Below are 21,492 nucleotides of genomic sequence, written 5' to 3'. Positions count from 1 at the left end.
AGACTGCCTTTCTTTTCTTTTTTTTCTTTTTTTTCTTTATTTCTCAACAAAGAAAACCAAAATATCACCTTTCAGGTTTTTTTTTTTTTTTTTGCAGGTTGTTCAGGCTGTGTAAGAGAACTTCAGACTCTAGAGGTCTCCATCCTTCAGCATCCCCCCTCATCATCCACCTATCCCTCCTCTTCCTCCTCCTCCTCCTCCTCTCTGGCGTTTTGTGCAGCGGAGGAGGAGGAGGAGGAGGAGGTGGAGGAGGAGGAGGAGAGAGAGGCAGAGCCCGCTGAGGAGGAGACAGAGGGGACCCTGAGACAACACGTCCCACGCCAAAACCAGACAGCAAAGGGGAGAACTTTGATTTGACGCCAAGTGGCCTCTGAGACGATTATGACGGTGAAGAGAAACGGCGACGTGCCTTCCTCTCGGAAAGCTTAGATTGTTATCGTGTAACATATGATGTCCTTGGACGCTTGTGCTCAGAGAAGATTTATTAATCTCAGATTCCACGCCTCTCTTGGCCAATGGTGCCGCCTCGTCGCGCCTGCGCTTGACTCAGTCGAATGAACCGGCGTGAGCGCATTGTTTCCAGCTCTTGTTGTATGTGGGATTCCCGGCCGTGATGTCTGCGATATTCTGCTCTTTCCTTTTCGGTAAGTCACTTCATATTCCTTTATTTTTATTATTTCAACTTCATTTTTTTTTTTTAAACATTTAGTTTAATAAATCAGGTTAACAGCGCTTTGTGTGTGTGTGTGTGTGTGTGTGTGTGTGTGTGTGTGTGTGTGTGTGTGTGTGTGTTTGCGTTAATTGGAGACGTCGCTCTAAATCTGAGAATGGCGTGACCATATTTGAATAGATTTTTTTTTGTCCCTCAAACTGACTCGGGCGCTCGTGCACGCACACACGTACACGTACCTGCGGTAAAGCAAAAACAAAAAATCCCTTGTTGGAGTATTTGGGAAAAAAAACAACAAAAAAAACATGTTAAGTGTGTGTGTGTGTGTGTGTGTGTGTGTGTGTGTGTGTGTGTGTGTGTGTGTGAGCTATATACAGTATACACACACATATGTATACATATGCACATGTATATGATGTATATTTTATACATATATATATATTTATATATTATATATATTTTTATATTTTATATACCTGTCACACTGCTGGGACAAAGGAATTTCCCCTGTGGGGATCAATAAAGTTTATCTTATCTTATCTTATCTTATCTTATCTTATCTTATCTTATCTTATCTTATCTTATTATTTATCTACACACACACATAAATATATCAACTGCAAAACAATTTACCTTATGCTCATGATCGGGATTGTTAAAGTCCTTACTGAAGTTAATCACGCTTTTATTTCTTTCTGACTATTCACACTCAAAGTTCATGTAGCTCCGTGTCTGTGCTAAAAGTACAGTACAAAACCCCCACCCTGACACACAGCACTTACACACACTCCTCTCACTGCCTGCAGTGAAGCAAGAATAAATTCCCTTGTTGGGTGTATCTTGGAAAACCTAGAGATTTTTTTTTTTTGTTTTTGTATTTTTTTTTTTTTTTTAGAGATGGGCCCCGTTAACAGTATGATGTGTCTCTTTCAATATAGGCTTTGTACGAAAACCTTAGAGACAAACAAAACTCCACCACTTCCACTAAAACTTAGTTTTTAGAAGGGCTGTCACAGATTCGTGAGCCAGAGAAAAAGATTAGGAGTGTTTTCTCAGGGTCCAGTCCAAAAGACATGTGTCATGTAATTCATACTTGCAGTTTCTTGAGAAGCTCTCTGGAGAAAATGTTAATTGTCACAGGGGCTTATGATGAATTTTGCACGCCATTACTTTACTCATACAGTTAATTCTGTTTCCTCATGCTTGATTAGTTGTTCTCAGATGCAGTTTTGTCTTCGGATTCCTTTATCCGGTCGTTCGCATGTGATTGTGAGCTATTCTTCCCGTATTCTTCACCTTCACCCGATGCATCGTGGCACAGACACAAGTTTGTAATGAAAATGGATGTATTGATGTAACATGCCGACCTGCTGACTCGAGAGAAACGGTTTGGTCGAAAAGTAAATGTGCAGTATGACAAGTAGTGATCCTACAGATTAAGAAAAGAATCAACTCAGCAGTGGATATAACACCCTAGCACATTTTTTGGTTTAGTTCACCAGCTCTAGTGGCGTGAATCAGAGTAACTCCTGACAGAATACTATTATCTGCCGACAACAAGAGTAGTATCACAATACAATGATTCTGCAAAAAAAAAATGTCCTTGAACATTTGATCCGCCATGCTTCTGCATAAAAAAAACAAGAAGAAAAAACAAATACTTGTAAAACGTCAAAAAGCAGGGGAGCGATTATCTAATTATTCCAAGTAATTTCACACAATCTGGCTGGTCTAAACAAACAATGTTCAGCAAAAGTGTGTAATCCTGATTTATTCCTCTGTAATGCACCCATTCACAGTAAACAACTCTATAAAAATTTAATTATTTAGCATTTATGTATCACATTGTATGGCAGGAGGAAACATCAAAAGTAAATAGGGTATCGATATTTTATCCCCGTCCTCATAACCCCCGTTCCATTCTATACTAATATGACTTGGGCTAAAGATTCAGCTTGTCTAGAACTCGGCAATGCTCTAAATTTAATACGACAAGATGGCGATTGAGTGCAATTAAATCAGGAAATTCTTTTGAAAATAATGATCCTCTCATACGTCATTGCACACCTCTATGTCTGGACATTGCAACTCAGAAGAGATGACTTCATATATGCATTCATTCATTTGTTTATCTACACAGTTTATCCTGCACTCAGGGTTTCATGGAGCCTATTGCTGCTTTCATTAGGCGAGAGGTGGGGTTCACCCTGGACCACATATAGACAAAACTATTCGCATTTACACGTCATATGTAGACATACAACTATTCACTCTCTCATTCACATGTCTGGGTCTCCAGTAAATCTACTATATGTTTTTGGAAACCTGAGAACCCACAGACAAGGGGAGAACATGCAATTTCCCCTGTCGGAATCGAACCAGAGACCTTCTTGCTATGAGGTGGAAGGGCAAACCGCTGCGCCCATGACTAAATATATCATTCAAAAAAAGTAATTCCGCACGGCACTGTTCGATATATATTCTTTGCAATGAACAGCCTAAATCACTGCGACTTAGGGTGTCCTGAGCGAGGAGCGTTTCGTGCTTGGCCGACTGAAGGACACTTTGCTAAAATTACAGTCGGCATTAATTCAAGATCAACACAGAGGCCAAGTAAAGAGAGGAAGTGGCTGTTTTACTGTAAAAGAATCAATATTCATTAATAGGATCTCTTTTACTCTCTGTTCGCCCTCAGACTTGCAAGTCTTGAGACATCCTTAATTTAATATCTGCTGGATGTGTAATTTCCAGTGTTCACATTACAGATAAGTAGTGCAATGAATTGCCACAGAGGGCTGGATGGTTCCCATCTGTAACTCTGTTGATACACAGTGGGGAAGCAGAAGACAAAACACAGGTTTAAGTGGGACAGGTAAAAAACAGCTGGTTGTGGACTTCTTATCTCTACATCTATCTTCAAGGCATAAAGGATTCTGAATAAAGAAAGCACAAAACGTTATCGCAGAAGAGCGAACAGCTTTGGTTTGTTCATCGAAACGCAATGGGAGTGATCTGGAGAAAAAGAGCCTTGAAAATCACGAGCGAGCATATGGGGCTTTCTTTTGTGCTCGGAAGTATGAGGACGTTTTAACATCAGGAGGAAGATGAAGTGTCTGAACGCGCGGCTTGTTTTAGATGCAGATAAAGAGAGCAGTATCTCCAAACAGAAATTTTGTCCCCATTCTATATTTAGCATGTCTGCTGGGGCAGGCAGAGGATCTCTGAAATGTGAAGATGACAGGAACCTCCTGAGCCAGAGGTTATGAAGTGACATCTTGATGTGTTTGCGGGTGAATCGCACACCCACCCACACACACACAAACACACACACACACACACAGAGCTTGTGACATTCCTACAAACACGGAGACATTTTGATATTTGGCAACTAGTAACCATACATCAGTACGACTCTCATTTGGACTCACACTATTTTCTCACATTAGCAGTATTCGCCGCCCTGACATTTCTCAATATTAAAACGGTTTATTTTAGTCCATCTGCAGAATTTAGCAAATCTGTACAAGGGGCCTGGACTTTTAAAGCATCTGAAAAATGTAGCAAATCTGTATGAGGGACCTGGACTTCTAAAGCATTTGTCAGTTAGATGTAGTATTTTGCGACGTCGGAATTGTACACCTTCTCCTGGTAGAAAAGTGATACCCTATGAATGTTTTCCCCTCTGGCTTTTTGGCAGGTACAATTAGTTTACAGTTGATTAATGTGATAAAGAAGCGTATAAACACTCAGTCGTGCATCGGTGTGTACTTCTATGGAACAGAGCAAAACACGTAACTGCAATCACAAGCCAATTTTCTATCTGATGTTGTATTTGAGCTATAGGCCATACCTGGGGGGGGAACAAAATTGAAAATAGCTTTGAATTTTGCCCCGAATCACAAAATAACTTTCCCACACACTGAAATATCAGTTGTATGACATGCAAAATACAAACCATAAACAGATTCTATTCAAAGAGAATTGCATTATTCTGAGAAAAAAGTGGCTCAGGAAGGGCAGCGCTATCTGCAATCCAAACCCTCTGACAAGGAAGACGGAGGAAGACTACAGATTAGTACACCGAGTCAGCCGTCCTCTAAACAATTGACCCATATCATTAACAACAACAATTTGCCTTCCAAGCACTTTCCCAGTGATGATGGCTTTCGAATGACAGCACACTTCTCCGAATAACAAGGATTCCTTTTCTTGTACCTTAGGGGTTTTTCATGTTTCATTGATTGTGGTGCTTTTAGTCAGAAAAGCCTTTTGTTCTGTCGCGGCAGGCTTGATGCCATGATAGAATGGGTGTCTGTAGGTGGAAATGTTTCTATATACAGTAAGTGCTTTTTTTTGTCCTATTAGGTTAGTCACTGCCGAAGATAGGCGGGAAAGAAAGGTCATGGAATTTAGTTTGAGTTAATCAGAGCATGTTCTCTAAAGTGTCATTTGCATTTTTCCATAAATCGTCTGTATGAGCTCTTTGTCACTTGTATATTGAAAAAAAAAAAAATCAAGACATGTGCATGCACACAAGACTGGCTCCATGAAGTGCATCTGACCTATAAACCCAACCCTTTTTTCATTCTTCACTGGGAAAATCACTGCCAGATTATTTTCGAACATAGGAACAGGAACTGCCTATTTCACTTTACGGCTAATCTTTGACAGATGTTTTAGAGAGACTCACTTTTACATTGACTGAGCCACTTTTGCAGTCTATGGAAGCCTTCTTTCATTATTACCATAATAATAATAATATTAACAATAATAACGATGATGATGATGATGATGATGATGATGATGATGATGATAATATAATCACAGAAAATTGATTTTGTATTATTTATTGTATTTATTCATTTAATGCGTAAAATGTGCAAAAAAACTAAATACAGAACAGAATATGACTTTCATTCTGTATCGGTGGAGGCCCAAGTTGGTGCTGAGGACCTGCAGGGCACCGGTGCAAATTGGGCTATTGTGGGTTGTTGAAGGAGGCGTGTTCATAAGCAGAGAGAGAAGGGTAAAGGCAAGAGTCTGGGACTGAGAGTACGGACTTTGAGTATTGGGAAAATGACAGGAAAAGCTAGAGTCTGTTGACATGATTCAGAGAAGGAGGGTCAATGTGCTGTGTATGCAGGAAACCTGGAGGAAAGGTTGCAAGGCCAGAAGCTTAGGCGCAGGACGTATGTTGCTCTATCATAGTATTGATAGGAAGAGGAGTGGGGTAGAAGTTATCTTGAAGAAGGAGTTTGTTAGGAATGTTCTGGAGGTGAAAAGAGTGTCAGATAGAGGGATTGGTCTGATGCTAGAAATTGAAGGTGTGATGCTCAATTTGTTAGTTGCTGTGCCCCACGGGTGGGCTGGAACTTAGAAGATAAGGAAAAATTGTGGAGTGACTTAGATGAAGTGATGCAGAATATCCCCAGAGGTGAGTGAGCAGAAATTGGTGCAGATTTAATGGACATGTTGGGCAATAGAGATAATGATGTGATGCCCAGGTTTGATGTCCAAAATAGGAACACAGAGGGACAGATGGTGGTAGACTTGAAGAAAGGATGTAAATGGCTACAGGGAATCCTTTTTCCCAGAAGAGGCTGGAACATAGGGTAACTTATAAGAGTGGAGGTAGGAGCACGCAGGTAGACTACATCTTACAGGGGTGGCAAATTATAAGGAGTTGGGAGTGTCGCCAGAAAGCATAGGATCATGGATTTGTTGGATGACCTGTGACAAGGAAAATGTATTGGACAAAAGCAGAGCAGAGGACGAAGTTGTGGAAGCTGAAAAAAAAAACAAGTGAAGTATGGTTTCAAGGAGTTGAAAAAGAATAAGGGTGGTCAGGGGGAGCTTCTAGATGACTTGGCAACTGTAGTTAATATGATCAGTGAGGCAGGTAGGAGAGTACTTGGTGTGTCGTCTGGAAGGAGAGTAGACAAGGAGACCTGGTGGGAGAATGAGGATGTGCAGAAGTATAAACAGAGAAAGGGCATTGCAAAGAAGAAGTGGGCCACTGAGGGGACGGAAGAGAGCAGACAAGAGTACAGCATCACAAAATGAAGGTAGAGCTAATGATGACTTGCATGTCATGTTGAACAGTAAGGAGGCATAGAAAGAGTTATACAGATAGATAGAGAAATAGAGATGGGAAGGATGTTCAGCGGGTGTGGTTGATTAAGGATAGAGAGGGAAATGTATTGACAGGCACTAGAAGAGTGGTTGGAAAATGGAAAGAGTTCTTTGAAGAGTGGATGAATGAGGAAAATGAGAGAGCGAAGGGTAGAAAAAATGACCACAAGGCAGCAGAGATTTGTAAATGCGAAGTGAGGCAGCAATTGAAGAAGACGAAGGGTGGAAAGGCAGTTGTGGCATTGATGATATAACTGGAGGTATGGAAGTGTCTGGGAAAGGTGGCAATAGAGTTTCTTGTTGGATTACTCTGGTTGGTTTCTAAGAAACCACTGATCTTAACATGTGAAAGGATGCCTTAGGAATGGAGAACACGTGAGCTAGTGCACATTTTTTAGCAAAAGAAAATGTGCTGAATTGCAGTAACAACAGAGAAATAAAGTTGTTGAGCCATACAATTAAGTTATGGGAAAGAGTAGTGGAAACTAGACTCAGAGTAGAAGTCAGCAGTATGGTTTTCATGCTAAGAAAGCGCACTATAGATATAGTATTTGCATCTAGTACAGAGAAGCACAGAGGTCAGAGGGAGCTGGATTGTGACTGTAGATCTAGAAAAAGCGTACAAAAGGGTGCCAACAGAAGACCTTTGCTATTGTATGTGGAAGTCTGGAGCGGCAGAGAAGTATGTTAGAGTGGTGCAGGACATGTATGAGACCTGTGAGAAAGTGGTAAGGTGTGACGGAGAAGTTCAAGGTGGAGGTGGGACTAAATCAGAGATCAGCTCCTTCTTGTTGATGTGGCGATGGACAGGCTAAATTACGAGGTAAGACAGGAATCTCCATGGACCATGATGTTTGCAGATAGCATTGTAGTGAGAGCAGGGAGAAAGAGGAGGACAATCTCAAGAGGTGGGTCAACAGTCCAGAATAACGGAGGGTGTGGAAAATAGGTGAAGAAAAGTCTGCAATTAGGTTGGAATGGATTGTAGAAAAATTTCAGGGGTACACAGACAGTGCCATTGATGAAGAGACAGAAAGCAGTGCTGGAGATAGCAGAGGTGAAGATGTTGAGGTTCTCTGGTGAAGTGACAAGGACGGATAGGATCAGGAACGAGTCCATCAGAGGGATAGCACATGTTAGATGTTTCGGAGACAAGGTCAGAGTGGCCAGACTGAGATGGTTTCGACATTTACAGAGGAGAGATAGTAAATGTATTGGTGGAAGGATGCTGAGGTTGGAAAAGCAGGCAAGAAGCTTAGAGGAAGACCGAAGAGAAGATTCATGAATGTAGTGAAAGAAATGTAATGTAGTGGGGGTTTTGTACTGTACTTTGAAAGAAACCCTTTCTGTTTCTCAAATAGTCATGCAGGGGTTCTGTGTTGCCATTCAGAACACTTGAAGTCGATAAACTGCAGCTAATCCCCATTTCCAAGCTGGACACAACCATTCAAGCAGGAGGCAGATGTGCAGCATGCCAAAGGTTAATGTTATTTCCTGCTGTATGAGTTATCAAGGCCGATACTTTGTGGTTTGTGAGCCCGACTGCAGGGTGGGAGTTGATACTGTGAGGGTGTTGCTGACTCTGATGTGTTTGCTTTCCACCAATTTCAGGTAGTGTGGGTTTTGTTGTGCTACCTGCAGACCCCTAGGGAGTGGAACATTCTCCTTATGAGGACTTTTTGTGTTTTATTCCTTTTGTTAATTTGAGCAAAAGCCAACTTGCCCCTTTTTTTCCTTATAAGTCTGCCTTCTTGTAGACTTTCATAATAAATAGATATATGAAATACCAATTACATCTGATTTTATGTTGCTTCTCTGAGCTGGTACATAACAAAAGAGGATAAAGGGAATAGGGTTAGATGGAGGAAGTTGCTTTGCAGTGGTGGTAGAAAAATATATTTTTTATTTATTTTACTTTGTGATCATAGGACAGTATTCCCTTGCATTACTAAACCAATGGCTCTTTACCCATCCAAACCTGAAAATAATGGAGCAAACCTCTGGATTCATGGTTTTGTGTTTTGACATTGGAGTAGCCTCAATCTGCTTTCAGTCGATCATTTCTATCCTGTCTGACTTATTTGCAGAAGTAACCGATCTCGTGTCACTGGGGCAAAAGCTATTATTTCCTTCTGTTTTCTAAGAAACCTCTGAAAGATTCACTACTTCAGAGCATGGTATTGAATCAAGTTCTACAGCTGTGTGTGTAAGCAATGCCAAGATTAAAGAGGTTAAAAAAAGCAGCAAAATAAATGCTGATGCATTTTTAGAGGTGGAGCAGGGACTTGTCTAATGGCGATCCACCCAACTGAAATTCTGTCTGACTGCCAACTGGTAGGAGCTATTGATGATGATGAAAACAGGATTCTATCCACTGCTAAACAGGTGCTTTTGACTTCAAAAGCAGAGCTGATCAAAATCCATGGGTTGTGCAGAATACAATTAATGATTTTATTGCTGAAATCTTATCATTTCAGCGCTCCCGGCCCTGTCGTTGTGCATCTGCCTCACTGAAAACCAGCAGCGCTGATTAAAACTGCCGGGCTTGTCTTCTCTAAATGCAACATGCTTTTAATCCGTGTTCTCTGTCACTCAAACAGTTATTATTTTTTTCTGTTAATCTGTGTGATTCAACTGCTCAGGAGAATAAATAGCTCAGAAAGCCAAATTATATCTTGAAAGCCTCAAAAAAAGGAAGAGAAATCACACTTTTGATGAAAAATTGACACCAAAGGTAGAAGACAGAGGTTGCATTTGCTCATGTTGCACTTGCATTGAAGCCTTCCAACTGGTTTCATGACTAAATATGCTCAAATGAAATATACTCAAAAGCAATGTTTCCTGTCAAACAAGGAATCAGGATATCCGGAACAATTTGCAGTACAACATTAGAAAAAAAGTAGTTTTTCCACCACATTAAGCATTTTTTTAGGTTCAAATATTTTTGGTTTTATTTTTAGTTCAAGCGCAATGGTTTTAGTCCAAAAACACACTGAAACAATTACAGAAATAAACTGAGTTTGCAACAAAAAGAACAGATCCCTGAGGCAAACTCTGTTCCCTGAGTATTTGATGCTTTCCTACCGTGTCACCTGAATTTTAAAAATTGCAGCTGGATGGTGTTTGTCAGTTTAGGTGACCAGGTTGTCTAACCTAGCCTTTCATTTCGCTCTTTACTACAGTCTTTTCAGAGAAAGCAGCGCGTGAAGCCACTATGACGTGTATTCTCTTGAAATTTGGAGTGTGTTCCAATTTTTTTTTACAAGGCCAGACTTGTGTTTACTGTTTTACCACAGTGAGTCGCTCAATGTCAAAACCCCACTAAACTGTCTGTCAATAGTTATTTCTTTCTCACCAGCACCTGAATAATGTTAAATTGTTATAGGGCGTACCTGTCAGACCCCAACCTGTGCGATTATTGATTACCTCGTCTACATATCATCTCCGGTATTAGAAACACAGTGCCGAGTAAAGTATCGGATAGAGCACGCTGCTCGCTGAGACTCAAACCGCAGGGAATCTTCCCCAATAAATCTTACAGAGAACGGTTTTTCAAGGCAGATGGTCAAAATGCGAAATCGATCATTCTAGTATGAAGCAATGCTGTGAGTATTGGATGTTTTTTCACTCTACATGCACCCGGCTGTAGTTTAATCTCCCGGATTGATTCAGGACCCTGCCAAATAATGGCAGCCCGAGTTTGGCCTTTTTTCCCCCCACTTTACCAATGCAGGAGAAATAATCAGGAACAAACGTTCTAGGTTTCTCTGTTTTGACTCCAGCAGTTGCTTTCAGTTTGAAGCAGTCAATTAGCCCTGCAAGAAGGACACTCCATTAGGTGTTTTGAACCCGAATGCACTGTTGTCTCACTCCGTTTCCTCTTCTGCTTGCCAGTCTTCCCTCAAGTGTTTTTGCCCTTAATCATCAGAGGCCTCTGTGCCCTCCAGACATTTATCTTCAGCCGCTTTTGGTCATCACTGAGCAGCACTGCAAAGACCCAAAGATGGATGACATTTGGAAAGGAGGGAATTCGTTGACCATTGATTAGAGTGGTGGAAGTGCATACCTGCATGAGATTTTAAGACCATCTGGAGGATCCCCTCCAATCTAAGTCCATGACAGCAGAAGTCAGGTCTCAGCCATCTGTTGGGTTTAGATGAAAACCGAGCGTGACAAATAAAATACTTTATTTGGCCAGAAACATAGTTGCTGATGTAGTACTTTTCAGCAGTTGGCTAAACTGACTTTAGCAACATTATGGGAATTGCATTCATGAGGCTTTTCAGCTCCCCAGGTCTTTTGATTGATTCCTTGCAGGGAGGAAATCCTTGACTATCAAAACCACATATCTGAGGTAATTGTTATTCAGGTTCTATAAAGTGTATTAATGAAGGTCCACTCTCACAGTGGATTTGATGGATGGGTGGCTAATTCATCCAACCACAATTTCGTCCATTTTGCCATTCATGCCACGGTGAAAATATCGATCAATCGTCCATAATTAAGTAACCAATGCAATGCCGCTGATTGCTTTATCGCTCGCCTCAGAATTTAATAACACAGAGCCTTTTGTCAGGACAAAGGATATAGAATCTCAGAGGAAGAGGTTTATTTGAGATAAAGTCTGTTATTCAGGATTTCAGACAGCGCAGAGAATAGAATATCACCAGACAAGGAAAAGCGTTCTCCGATTACTTTTCCGTCTTCCCTCCCGAGCAGCTTCAGAACAGATGGCACTACCACCTTTGAATTTTCCAACTCGTTAGACTTGACCGGTTGATGAAATGGAGCCTTTATGCTATACTGCCCATGCAGATGTGTAGCCGGACATTCTTTTTTTCTTCTTTTTCATAAATATAGACTTGGCTATGAGGGTTTGTTGTAAGTAATCAAAATATAATCCAGGATATAATCTGATATCGCAACAGCCTGAAAGAGATATTATTTCGCCTCATTGGACGCACATGAAGAGAGACAGATTCACTTAAGACATCAGTCACAGCTACAAAGATACAGTTCAGTGGGATGAGAGTGTATTGTTTTTGTTTTACTATGCCTTTGCCCATGTTTCATTTAAACATCAAGCTTCTTTTTTGAGCCTGACATTTCCTCCTTGTGACAGACTGAACTTAGATTTTTGCCTATCTTTTTTTTTTTTTTTCAAGAGGGAAATTAAGCGTTTTAGCATTTGGCTCTACTTGCTGTCTCGGGCCCCAAGGATCCCCGCAGAAGGCAGAAAAAGCAGAGTTAGCGCATCCAAGCTCTTAAAATAATTAAAGTTGGCATGGTGACTCTGCTTTGTAAAGACCGAATTTAAAAATAGACAGTTTCGGGAGTTACAACATAGCATTACTAAGCTGTATTACATTCTATAATTCAGAATGATTGAGGATAGAACAACTTGTACTGATAAAAGAAAGGAAATGGCATTAGTTAGACACTGCATTAAAGCGTTCAGCAATTCAACCACAAGACAACAACACACAGGCATACACATGCTTTTGTGTGTGTATATATATATTTATATATGTTTGTTTGTTTTTTCATTTATGGGAAGGAGATGCTGTTTAGTCCATTAACCTTTCCTCCTCGTTGCACTCTTGACATTGAACAATGCGGAAGTAGCCGTCTCCTCACAGGCCCTTTTGCTAATGAGGCAATTAAGTCTATCCTGCCTTGGTTCAGCAAGGGGCTGAGAGAGCAAAGCAAGTCATCTGCTGTCTCAGCAAACACCAAGCATCTTTACTGTGCATAGTCAGAGGAGATAACGATCCCCCTCTGCCTTTGTTACGCCGGTGGCTCGGTCTATGTGGTTCTTACCGGCCAGTCAGAACCTTTAACGCAGAACAAGATCACAGGTGACACTATATCTTGTTTTATCCCGGTACGATGAATCGCAGTAAATAGAAACTAAACGGCAACAACAATGTAATACCAGATAACATGGCCACAAATATAGGTGTATTTTCTTTGACTGACACAAACCTCACTATTGCAGTACCCTATGGATTACCTAACTCATTTAGAATAAATATGACTGATATTTGTTTGTTGTTGGTCAAAGATACGCAGTACATGGCAGAAAAAGACACAGCGATGGCATTTAAATGCCATTTCAATTCAGAATCCTAATACAGTCATTTTAGTGCCGCATCCCTGACAACAGCCAAGGCTGCAGGGGTTCGATCCCGGAAGGGTGCTTTTTTTGTGTAAAGATTTCAGTCTCTGGGTTCTCTGGTTTTCTTCCACAGTCTAAAAAACATGAAGTAAGTTCACTGGAGACGCTAAATTGGAAAGGGGGTCAATGAGAGAGTGACTTGTTGGTTGTCTCTATATGTGCCCCTGCGATCAAACCCCACCTCTTGCCCAGTGACAGTTGGGATAGTCTCTAGCATCCCCGGGTCCTCGATTGTTGGTAGGCAGTATAGGCAATGACTCATTGAATGAACTAGTTTTGCTCGATAAATTATTTTGTGTTTTCAAACGTCTCATGCTCATACAGCTTTTACTGATGTATTGGCCAAAAAGATGGGGAGCAACTGAAAGGCACTCTTGAGAGTGCTGTATAATGCGGCTAAGGCGATACTTTACTTGTAAAGTGAGCAAGTGTCCATCCTCTATACACATATTTATATACAGCTACAGCTAAATTCCTATGTGTCTCAGGGTAAAGAGCAAAATAGAAGAGCAAATGTGTTTATATGTGGAGGGTCTGTCAATGTTAGCTTATGCTTGATTTAAAGTGACACAATAGCCTCAAGCTCCTCCTGGGATAATGCTGATTACTGTAAAATGTCCCTGATACTTATTTAAAAAAAATATCCATGTTGCAGAGTTAAATGAGTTTGACAGCAATAAGCGCGTTCTTTCCTCTCCGCCTTGTGACTGGCTGCTACCAGCAGCTGCTGTGTCATACAAAAGAGGCCAGCATTAGGGCCTAAGTTAATGTGTTTAAGGGATGCACAATTCTAACGAGCGATAACGGAAGGCTTACGGCTGCTCAGAAGGGATTACGGGACATAGTTGTCTGTCTTAAAGCTCAGGCTTAACCATCATACTTTTTTTTTTTCTTCAATCCTCCCTCCTTCATCTGTCCTCTTTGAAACATCAGTGTTTCCTGACACAAGGCATGAAAAAAAGAAGCCTTACTCTGTAGGGATGGATGCTCATTAGCTGTGGAAAGGTGTACCAAACCAGGAGGAGATATGCAGACAGACTTTTTTCCAAATCAATGCCATGACTCTGAAGATCCTCAGATAGTATGTCTCTGTCATAATGTTCAGAACCATAATTAATCATTTAAACATGCATTTTCTATTTGCTATCGTACAAAGCCCTCCTTTGTATATTTTCCCCTGTCCGGTTCAACATATTTGATTTTGCCATGTGACCAAATCAATACAAAGAGATTACACTTGATGTAGGAGATATCCTGGATCCTAAAGGACAGGATAATGAAAGAGCTGACTGTTTTCAGGTGCATGACGTTAAAGATGCATGGACGGCAAGGTCATGAGGAAAAAGTGCACAGTTTGCAAAGGTCTGCACACTACAGGCTAAAATTTCTAACACGGGGCAAAGCACTGACACCCGTTATTTTACTGCAAAATAAGTTAAGTAGCACACAAACTATCACAATTGTCGTGACTAAAGATGTGTTTTTTATGCTGTCCACTAAATAGTGCACCACTGTTTTTTTTGTTGTAGTTTGAAGCGATCAATTCGCTACCTTTTATTGTCTGTGTGTCATTGATATGGGACCTCAGTGTGCTATGCCTGGAAAACTGCCGGTCGCTCAGTGCCCGTGAAGTCCTGTGCACAAAGCCAATGTAAACTCTCCATATTGATTCTGTCACATATACTGTATGCAGTCGGGACAGATGAGCCCGGGTGCAGTTTTTACTAGCGTGTTGATATTCAGTGAGTCCCATACCCCTCAAAGACCCTTATCATTGGCAGGCACGTTAGCTCTGCTTTGTCGCCTGGAAACTTCACCATGTGGGGTCTTAAGGGAATTCATAATCCAACAGCACTAGCACATTTTTTTTGGTTATTAAGGAAAGTTAAAGTACATCACTCCCCGAGAGTGATTTGGAGCACAGCTCATTCTGGGATCCAATTTTCACATATTTATTTATTCAGTCTTTATTTTTATTTTTTTGCGTTTCTTTTTTTTTAAGAGAGGAGGAGAAAGTTATTAGATAGGTTGAGACCAAAAACCTGAGTAGTCCATTACATGTGACATGAATGGATGCAAGGCTTATTAATAGAGTTCACGAAAATAATTTTCCAAGAATGCATTAACATTGGTATCGCTTTAAAATTACAATGTTGTCAGTGCTTATGGTAAAACAATTACGGCAATTATTTTAATTTTTGTAACACACTTCGAGTTGTTTATTAAACTAACCAGTGTTACTAAACTTCGATTGCAGGGCAGAAAAATTTTAGTTGTTTTACTGTAACACCAAAATAGCTTGCGTTTGCTTTGGTCTGGGCACTTGGTACTGGAATAAAATAGAATCATGAATGATGTTTCACTACACTATCCAGCTGGATCATTAATCCTTATTTTTTCTGACTGCAGTCTCCATCCACTCTCAGTTGCGGCTTTACTACAAGTAATCATAACCATACACACTTGTGTGTTGTGCTGCAGGAAAAAAACACTACAAGCACAGAAGCCTAGTCCATCAATCTAAGAGGATGCTTTTTTTTCCTCCAAGCACATGTTAGAGGATTTTACATGATACCCTCCCCCCTCCTTGAGGGAATATGCCCTTTCTTTTACTGTCCTATCCCTCCCCAACCCCCTAGTCCTCTTCCGAGATGAGGGGTCTGAGCGGACAGTGCGTATCGCTTTCCGCTGCAGGGTCATGATGGATAGCCACTCAGCTATACGTGCCTTGTTCACTAGAGACTGTCCATATTTCTCCTTCATTGCCTGTGGAGACTTGCATCTGCATGAGGAAAGTCAGAGACCTGGCTTTCTGTGTGCATGGCAGGCTCGAGAAGAAGTATTTGATTACATGCAATGGAATTACAGTAATCTGATTCCAAAAAAAAAGATGACATTGGCATCTCTGGCAGTACTGTAAATATGTAGTAATCAAATAAGTGATGCTTATGAACAGAGTTTTAATTTATTACATTACTCCACAAATGTGGCATCTAGAATGTGGCATTTCTTTATCTCTTGCGGAATCATAGATTAAATGAATGCATTGAACTAATTTTTCTTGTGGGACTGCAAGAATTACTGGCTAAAATATGCAGCAGGTTTATGGAATTGGAAACAAATATAACATTTACAGCTTGTGCAGTTGCATCCTGGTTAGGGTTGGTGGGATTTATGTGGAATGGTTCAATGGGTAGACTTGGAATGTTAGCGATAGGATGACCCAAGGGCCCTATTGGACGCCGCTGCTCGGTCACAGAAGTTGTAAATGCCGCAGGCTGCTCTGTATGCCAGTGCGCTCATGCTTTTGGGTCACAGAAATAAGGGGAGAGAGAGTATCTGACATTGATCCTGTGGCATTAGCTTTGGCCGCAGTCATAATGAAACCAGCGCTGTGTGTGTTCTGTGTGCACTGGCATGTTTGTGTGTAAGTGATAACTCTTGTAAATATCCGCAAGTGGACTACGTATATCTCGGTGATTAATAATAAATCGAGTGGACACAAATAAATCACCTATACCTGTGCTTGTGTGTGTGAGTGCGTGTATTGTATGTATCCTCTGATGGTATTTGCATTTGTATATTCATTTAGGTCAGTGTAAATGCACACATGGACATCCCCAGATACATTTGTGTGAAAATATTGCTTTCATATTTGCTTTCCATCAACTTAGCGTGAGCATATACAGTGTATGTATTGAGAGGTTGTGTTTCTAAACAGAAGCAGGAGAACCCGCTCAGCGACTCATCCATCACCCCCCACCCACACCCATCCAGCCCCCGGCCCACAGTGCCCTCAGAAGGATGGTGCGGTGTCATGTTGACATTGGGCTCATTTTGGTCGAGAAAAATGGTGCTTCCACCCACAGCGTGACTACAATGTCCCTCTGGTCAGCGGGTCAGTTTGCACGCTCTCGAATGCAGCTTGAACTATGTCACGCTAATTCTGGCCTCATGTTTACCCATCACGTTCACATGTACAAACTGCAAATCAAATCAGAGCAAGTTTTCTTTGAAGGGCCTTCTTTTCATCCGTGGTAGTTTCGTGAGGCGACATAGAGTCCCCTGATGGAGTTGCATCTGTACTTACTGGCCACTACCTGCAATAGTTACTTTGTTCCTGTTGCGTTTGTCTCTGCCCTTTTACTATCTTTATCTATTGTTTATTTATTGTCCGTGTAATTATAATACCTTGTCGATACCAGTCCTCTTGCCTTGTACTACTGTGGCACTTGAATTTCCCTACTTGGGATCAATAAAGTACTATCTTATCTTATCTTAGCTTATAAGGTGGCGTTGTACCACCACTTCCCTGGCACAGGGGTCACAGATGATACCATTTAATTAGTATTTACAGTTTATTTGCACTGCCCATCTTCATCACTAGTAGCATACGGGGTGAGTCAGCATTGAGCAACCGCGTTCCGATCAATCTGTTTACATTTGTTCCCGGTAAGACAAAGCTAGCGCATCAGAGCCAAGCCGCTGCCGCAGCTGTTTCATAACTCAGCGAGCTTTCCTTGCATGCCATGTTTTTAAACCCTCTCTGCAGACGTGGCTGTTCAGGACAAGTCCTAACTCTTTTGTCAACGCTCAAAGTAATAACTGTCACGGTCAAGGGGAACTGTCAGGGCAAAATATATTCAATTTTGTAGGAGTTGTGGGAATGAGAATGTTGCCTGCAAGATAATGCAAAAAAGTTTAACACTGGTATCATTTCTCTCAGCTTCAGCTTTCTCTCTGCTCCACAAAACTCCCTGATCAAGAGGCAGAAAGACAGCGTTTGTGTGTCAGGATATCTGTGTGCACGGTTTGCGTTGCAGGTAAACACTTCACAGGGCACACAATAATCTGCAAACATATGCGTGGCTATTATAAACGACTCAATTAGTTTACACTTTTTAGACAACCGGGGAGACGGGGATGCTAAATAAGCACAATGGGAAAGACACAGTCTCGGCACTGACACTGGTAGGCACATAAACACATGGAGACATAGCTCAACCACCAGCTCCCATTATATAACTGCCGTCGGCGCATTTTAATGTCATTCTTTTCCGAAATTGTGACTAACTTTGACAAAAAAAAAAAAGTAGCTGTGAGGGAGACTTAAGAGCAGAAGATAAAGATTGAAGGGAGGGAGAGAATAAACAGGGAGACGGGTCGTAAGAAAGAGGAATGTGAGGAGGAATTGAGAGTTGAGGGATTGCAGCATATTTAACCCCCTACCATCCTTCATTGCTCACATCTGTGGTTAAAATAGTTGCTAATTGCTCTTGTCTCAAGTTATACAAGAATAAAGATGTATAGATAAATAAAAAAACTACTGATATATCAACAAAAACAGGACAAAGAGAAGCAGCTTTTACCCAATAAGCCTCCTTTAGCAGATAACCCCTTTTGAACTTACGATAGTCGCAATGGGATAAATCCTACCCTAACAACAGCGCTGATGGACAGACATTTTTTTTTTTCTTAACTGGATCAATGTTAGTACATTCTCATGTCTCTGTCTCTCAGCAAAAAATATCCTATTGTGTTCTTTTGTTTTGTCTTTTTTTTTTTTTTTTTTTTTTACTATTGTACCCGGACTGCAAGTGTCCATGTCCGGCCAATGGCCGTTTGATCAATCTGGAGATCAATCGCCGTCTGTCATTGATTGTCTGAGATCTTGTTTCTGCCATTTGACTGTAACAGCATGCCGTGCAACCTTCTATTCCCACCTGACCTCACCTTTCCCATAAGTCAGCCCGAAGGTCAACGCCTGTTATCAATTTGCATAATCTTGTTGACTGTAATGTCCTATCGAGCCACCGTTCACGTATTGTCTTTCATACAGTCCTGTGAGCTACTTCCTTCCTGTACGGGGAATCAATAACGTAGCGTGGTTTATGATAAATATTGTGCTGTTTCCCCAGGAATAATGACAGGAACTCTGGAGGCTATGTGTATGCCAGCACAGAATCAATAGCCCTAATGTAAATGTAGACTCTTCCTTCTGGTCTCGGTAATGTTATTGCGGTTTGTTTGGGTACATTTCTATACAGTAACAGCATACTCCTATCTGAGACAACACTGGAGGCATTTTGTACGCTATGTTACAATATCACTTTTTGAGTATCACAGCCAATCGTGATGATGCATTGCTCCATGGCCTCTTATCCCCAACTCTAACAATGAAGAAATGCTGAATAGCGCATTTCAATCATCCTGTCACAGGAGAACTATAATCTTTTTCTTCTGCATAGCATATGTCCTTCCACTTCTAACTAATCCTCATTATGCCTATGAAGCGAAGGTCATTGTCAAAGCCTAGGGGTGGATAAGTTAATCCACTTGTTTTCTGAATCCGATTTACCTCAAAGTCCAAACTGGGGAACAATGTTCTGGCACAAAGACATCAAGATGATAGTGTGACACGTATTAAGGAGGCGGGACCCTACACCGCAGAGACTTCTATTATCTGTCTACATCAGCTGCATCCCATTTTTCTCCTGAGTTCTATCAAAGGATTTCTAATAAGTGTATTCAAAGCTATCTCTGCCACAGTGAGATGACAAGTGAAACAGAGAAGAGTATAATCTCCGTCTTATTCGCGAACCAATCTATGATGGTGCGGTGTAAAGCACTAGCAAGCAAGGCACAGCACCCTGGTGAGTAGTAGCCCTGTGCTGCGGCCAGCCAGTCTGTGAGTTACGCAGTGCAGTTGCTTACAGTTGACTTCATTAGCAGGTCCCTCCCTTCAAGGGTATAAGTTGTTTACTACTGCACGGAGCATGAACACATGCTTCACGGATATTCATTGAGATTGAGCTAATAGAAGTCTCAGTGGCTTGATGTGTACTTGTGTGGGTGTATGTGTGTGTGTGCAATGTTGGCTGTCATTCATAAACATATACCGACTTGTCATTGATCCTGAAATTCATAATATTTTAACCCTGCATTGGCTTTGCGTCCTTTGGTTGCCATTAAGTTAACTTAGCATGCAACCTCACGTAAAGGATGGCGAATGGCCATGCGTGGCTGTTTGCTCATGCATGCTAATGCATTATGGATTTTAATGTTCCACCTTATATTATGCGCATCAGCATTTATGAATATTTGTTCATAGATTTATTTTGTGTGTGCACATCTGTCAGTGCATTAGCGCAACAATTAGATTTTCCCTTCCTGATCTAATCAATCCTCTGTGCCTTACCATCCCTTTGACATTGTGCTGCAAATGATATATGTATATTTCCCAATAAACACACACACACACACATACACACACATAAACACACATATATATAGTAACAATACCGTGCCCATAGGTTCTCACCTGCATAAAAGTTCCACAACTATATATTTAAGTTGCATGTAAAATATACCTGTAAATCAGTGCCCTTTTCGTGATTGTTGTTTAATTACTTGTTTTATTTGTTCTATGGAGTGTAAGTACATTAAAACACCCTAAATAGTTATGGCAGTCCTCATGATTATGATTCTACCATAAAGGTTATTTCAGAGTTTTCTTAAGGTTATTTAATGTTTTAAATCCTGAGTTACTTTGAAAAACCAGTCGCTAAAACCATTTCCAACCTGCAACTGGAAATGCCATTGTGAGTTTTAACTTTGTCAGCTATGTATCAGAGTATTTGAGTATCCATAGCAACAAAAAAATGGCATGGAAATTGATGAAGACTAGAATGTGATCTAACCTGTGTATCCATTAGGCTGTTTTGGGACAATATTGATAACACTTTGCCCAACATATCATCAGGTACATTGAAAAATCAGGATTTTTTCCCGTTGCATTGTAAAGTAATTGTTGGCAGAACAACCTAAACACAACCCCTGCCAATATAACAGGGTCAGCTATCTTGAATACAAATTATTTTGTTGATAGAAACAGATCTCTGCACACTCCCGCTGCTGAGAAATGCCTGTTGTCTTTGGATATGTCTCATCTACTACCTGCCAGCATTGGTGCCATTAGTTCCATCATCCATAAGTGATGATGCAATGTAAACACATCACATGGTCCTCTCCCTATTCTAAAACGTGCATCTTCTTGTCACATCAGAAGAATGAACATGGAATAAAACAAACTAATTGACAATGTGTTTATGAGACACCACAGTGCAATGGGAGGCTAAAAATCAATGGCAAGCATACTGTTGTGTTACTAATAATACTTTTCAGAAAAAGTCAATAGATTTTTTTCGGAGTGAAGTAGGCCATCGCTAATAAAGAGTAAATGGTGACAACTTATATGGTGCTTTGACAACTTACAGCAGGGGTGGGCAAACTTTTTGGCTCAGGGGCTGCATTGACTTTTAAAATTTGACAGACGGGCCGAGGCAGCACAAGATACGATACACGTTAAAAAAAAAAAGCATTTGTTAACAGTACATATCAGACTCGTCTGACATTTGCTTTGAAAATAAACCCAACTTGGTTTTGAAGGCTCTGACGTTTGCTTGCATTTCATGCACAAACCAGTTTTTCCCCTTGTAGCTTCCTGATGTCC

General features: G+C 40.9%; 1 protein-coding gene across 1 annotated transcript in view; it reads left to right on the top strand.

Moving 5' to 3' along the window:
• The first annotated feature begins 307 nt into the window (after positions 1-307).
• The window catches only part of clmpb (CXADR like membrane protein b), a 69,645-nt gene continuing 48,460 nt past the window's right edge, over positions 308-21,492 (top strand). Inside the window, exon 1 of the mRNA XM_086164750.1 lies at positions 308-644. Within this exon, the coding sequence (XP_086020876.1) occupies positions 614-644 (31 nt within the window). The 5' untranslated portion in view covers positions 308-613. The remainder of the gene's footprint in view (positions 645-21,492) is intronic.

This window comes from Fistularia commersonii, chromosome 18 (assembly GCF_037954325.1).
Source record: "Fistularia commersonii isolate RoL2024-O1a breed Wild chromosome 18, RoL_Fcom_v1.0, whole genome shotgun sequence".
Lineage (NCBI taxonomy): Eukaryota > Metazoa > Chordata > Actinopteri > Syngnathiformes > Fistulariidae > Fistularia > Fistularia commersonii.
Note: the sequence above shows the minus strand (reverse complement) of the source record. Positions and strands in the feature narration are given on the sequence as shown.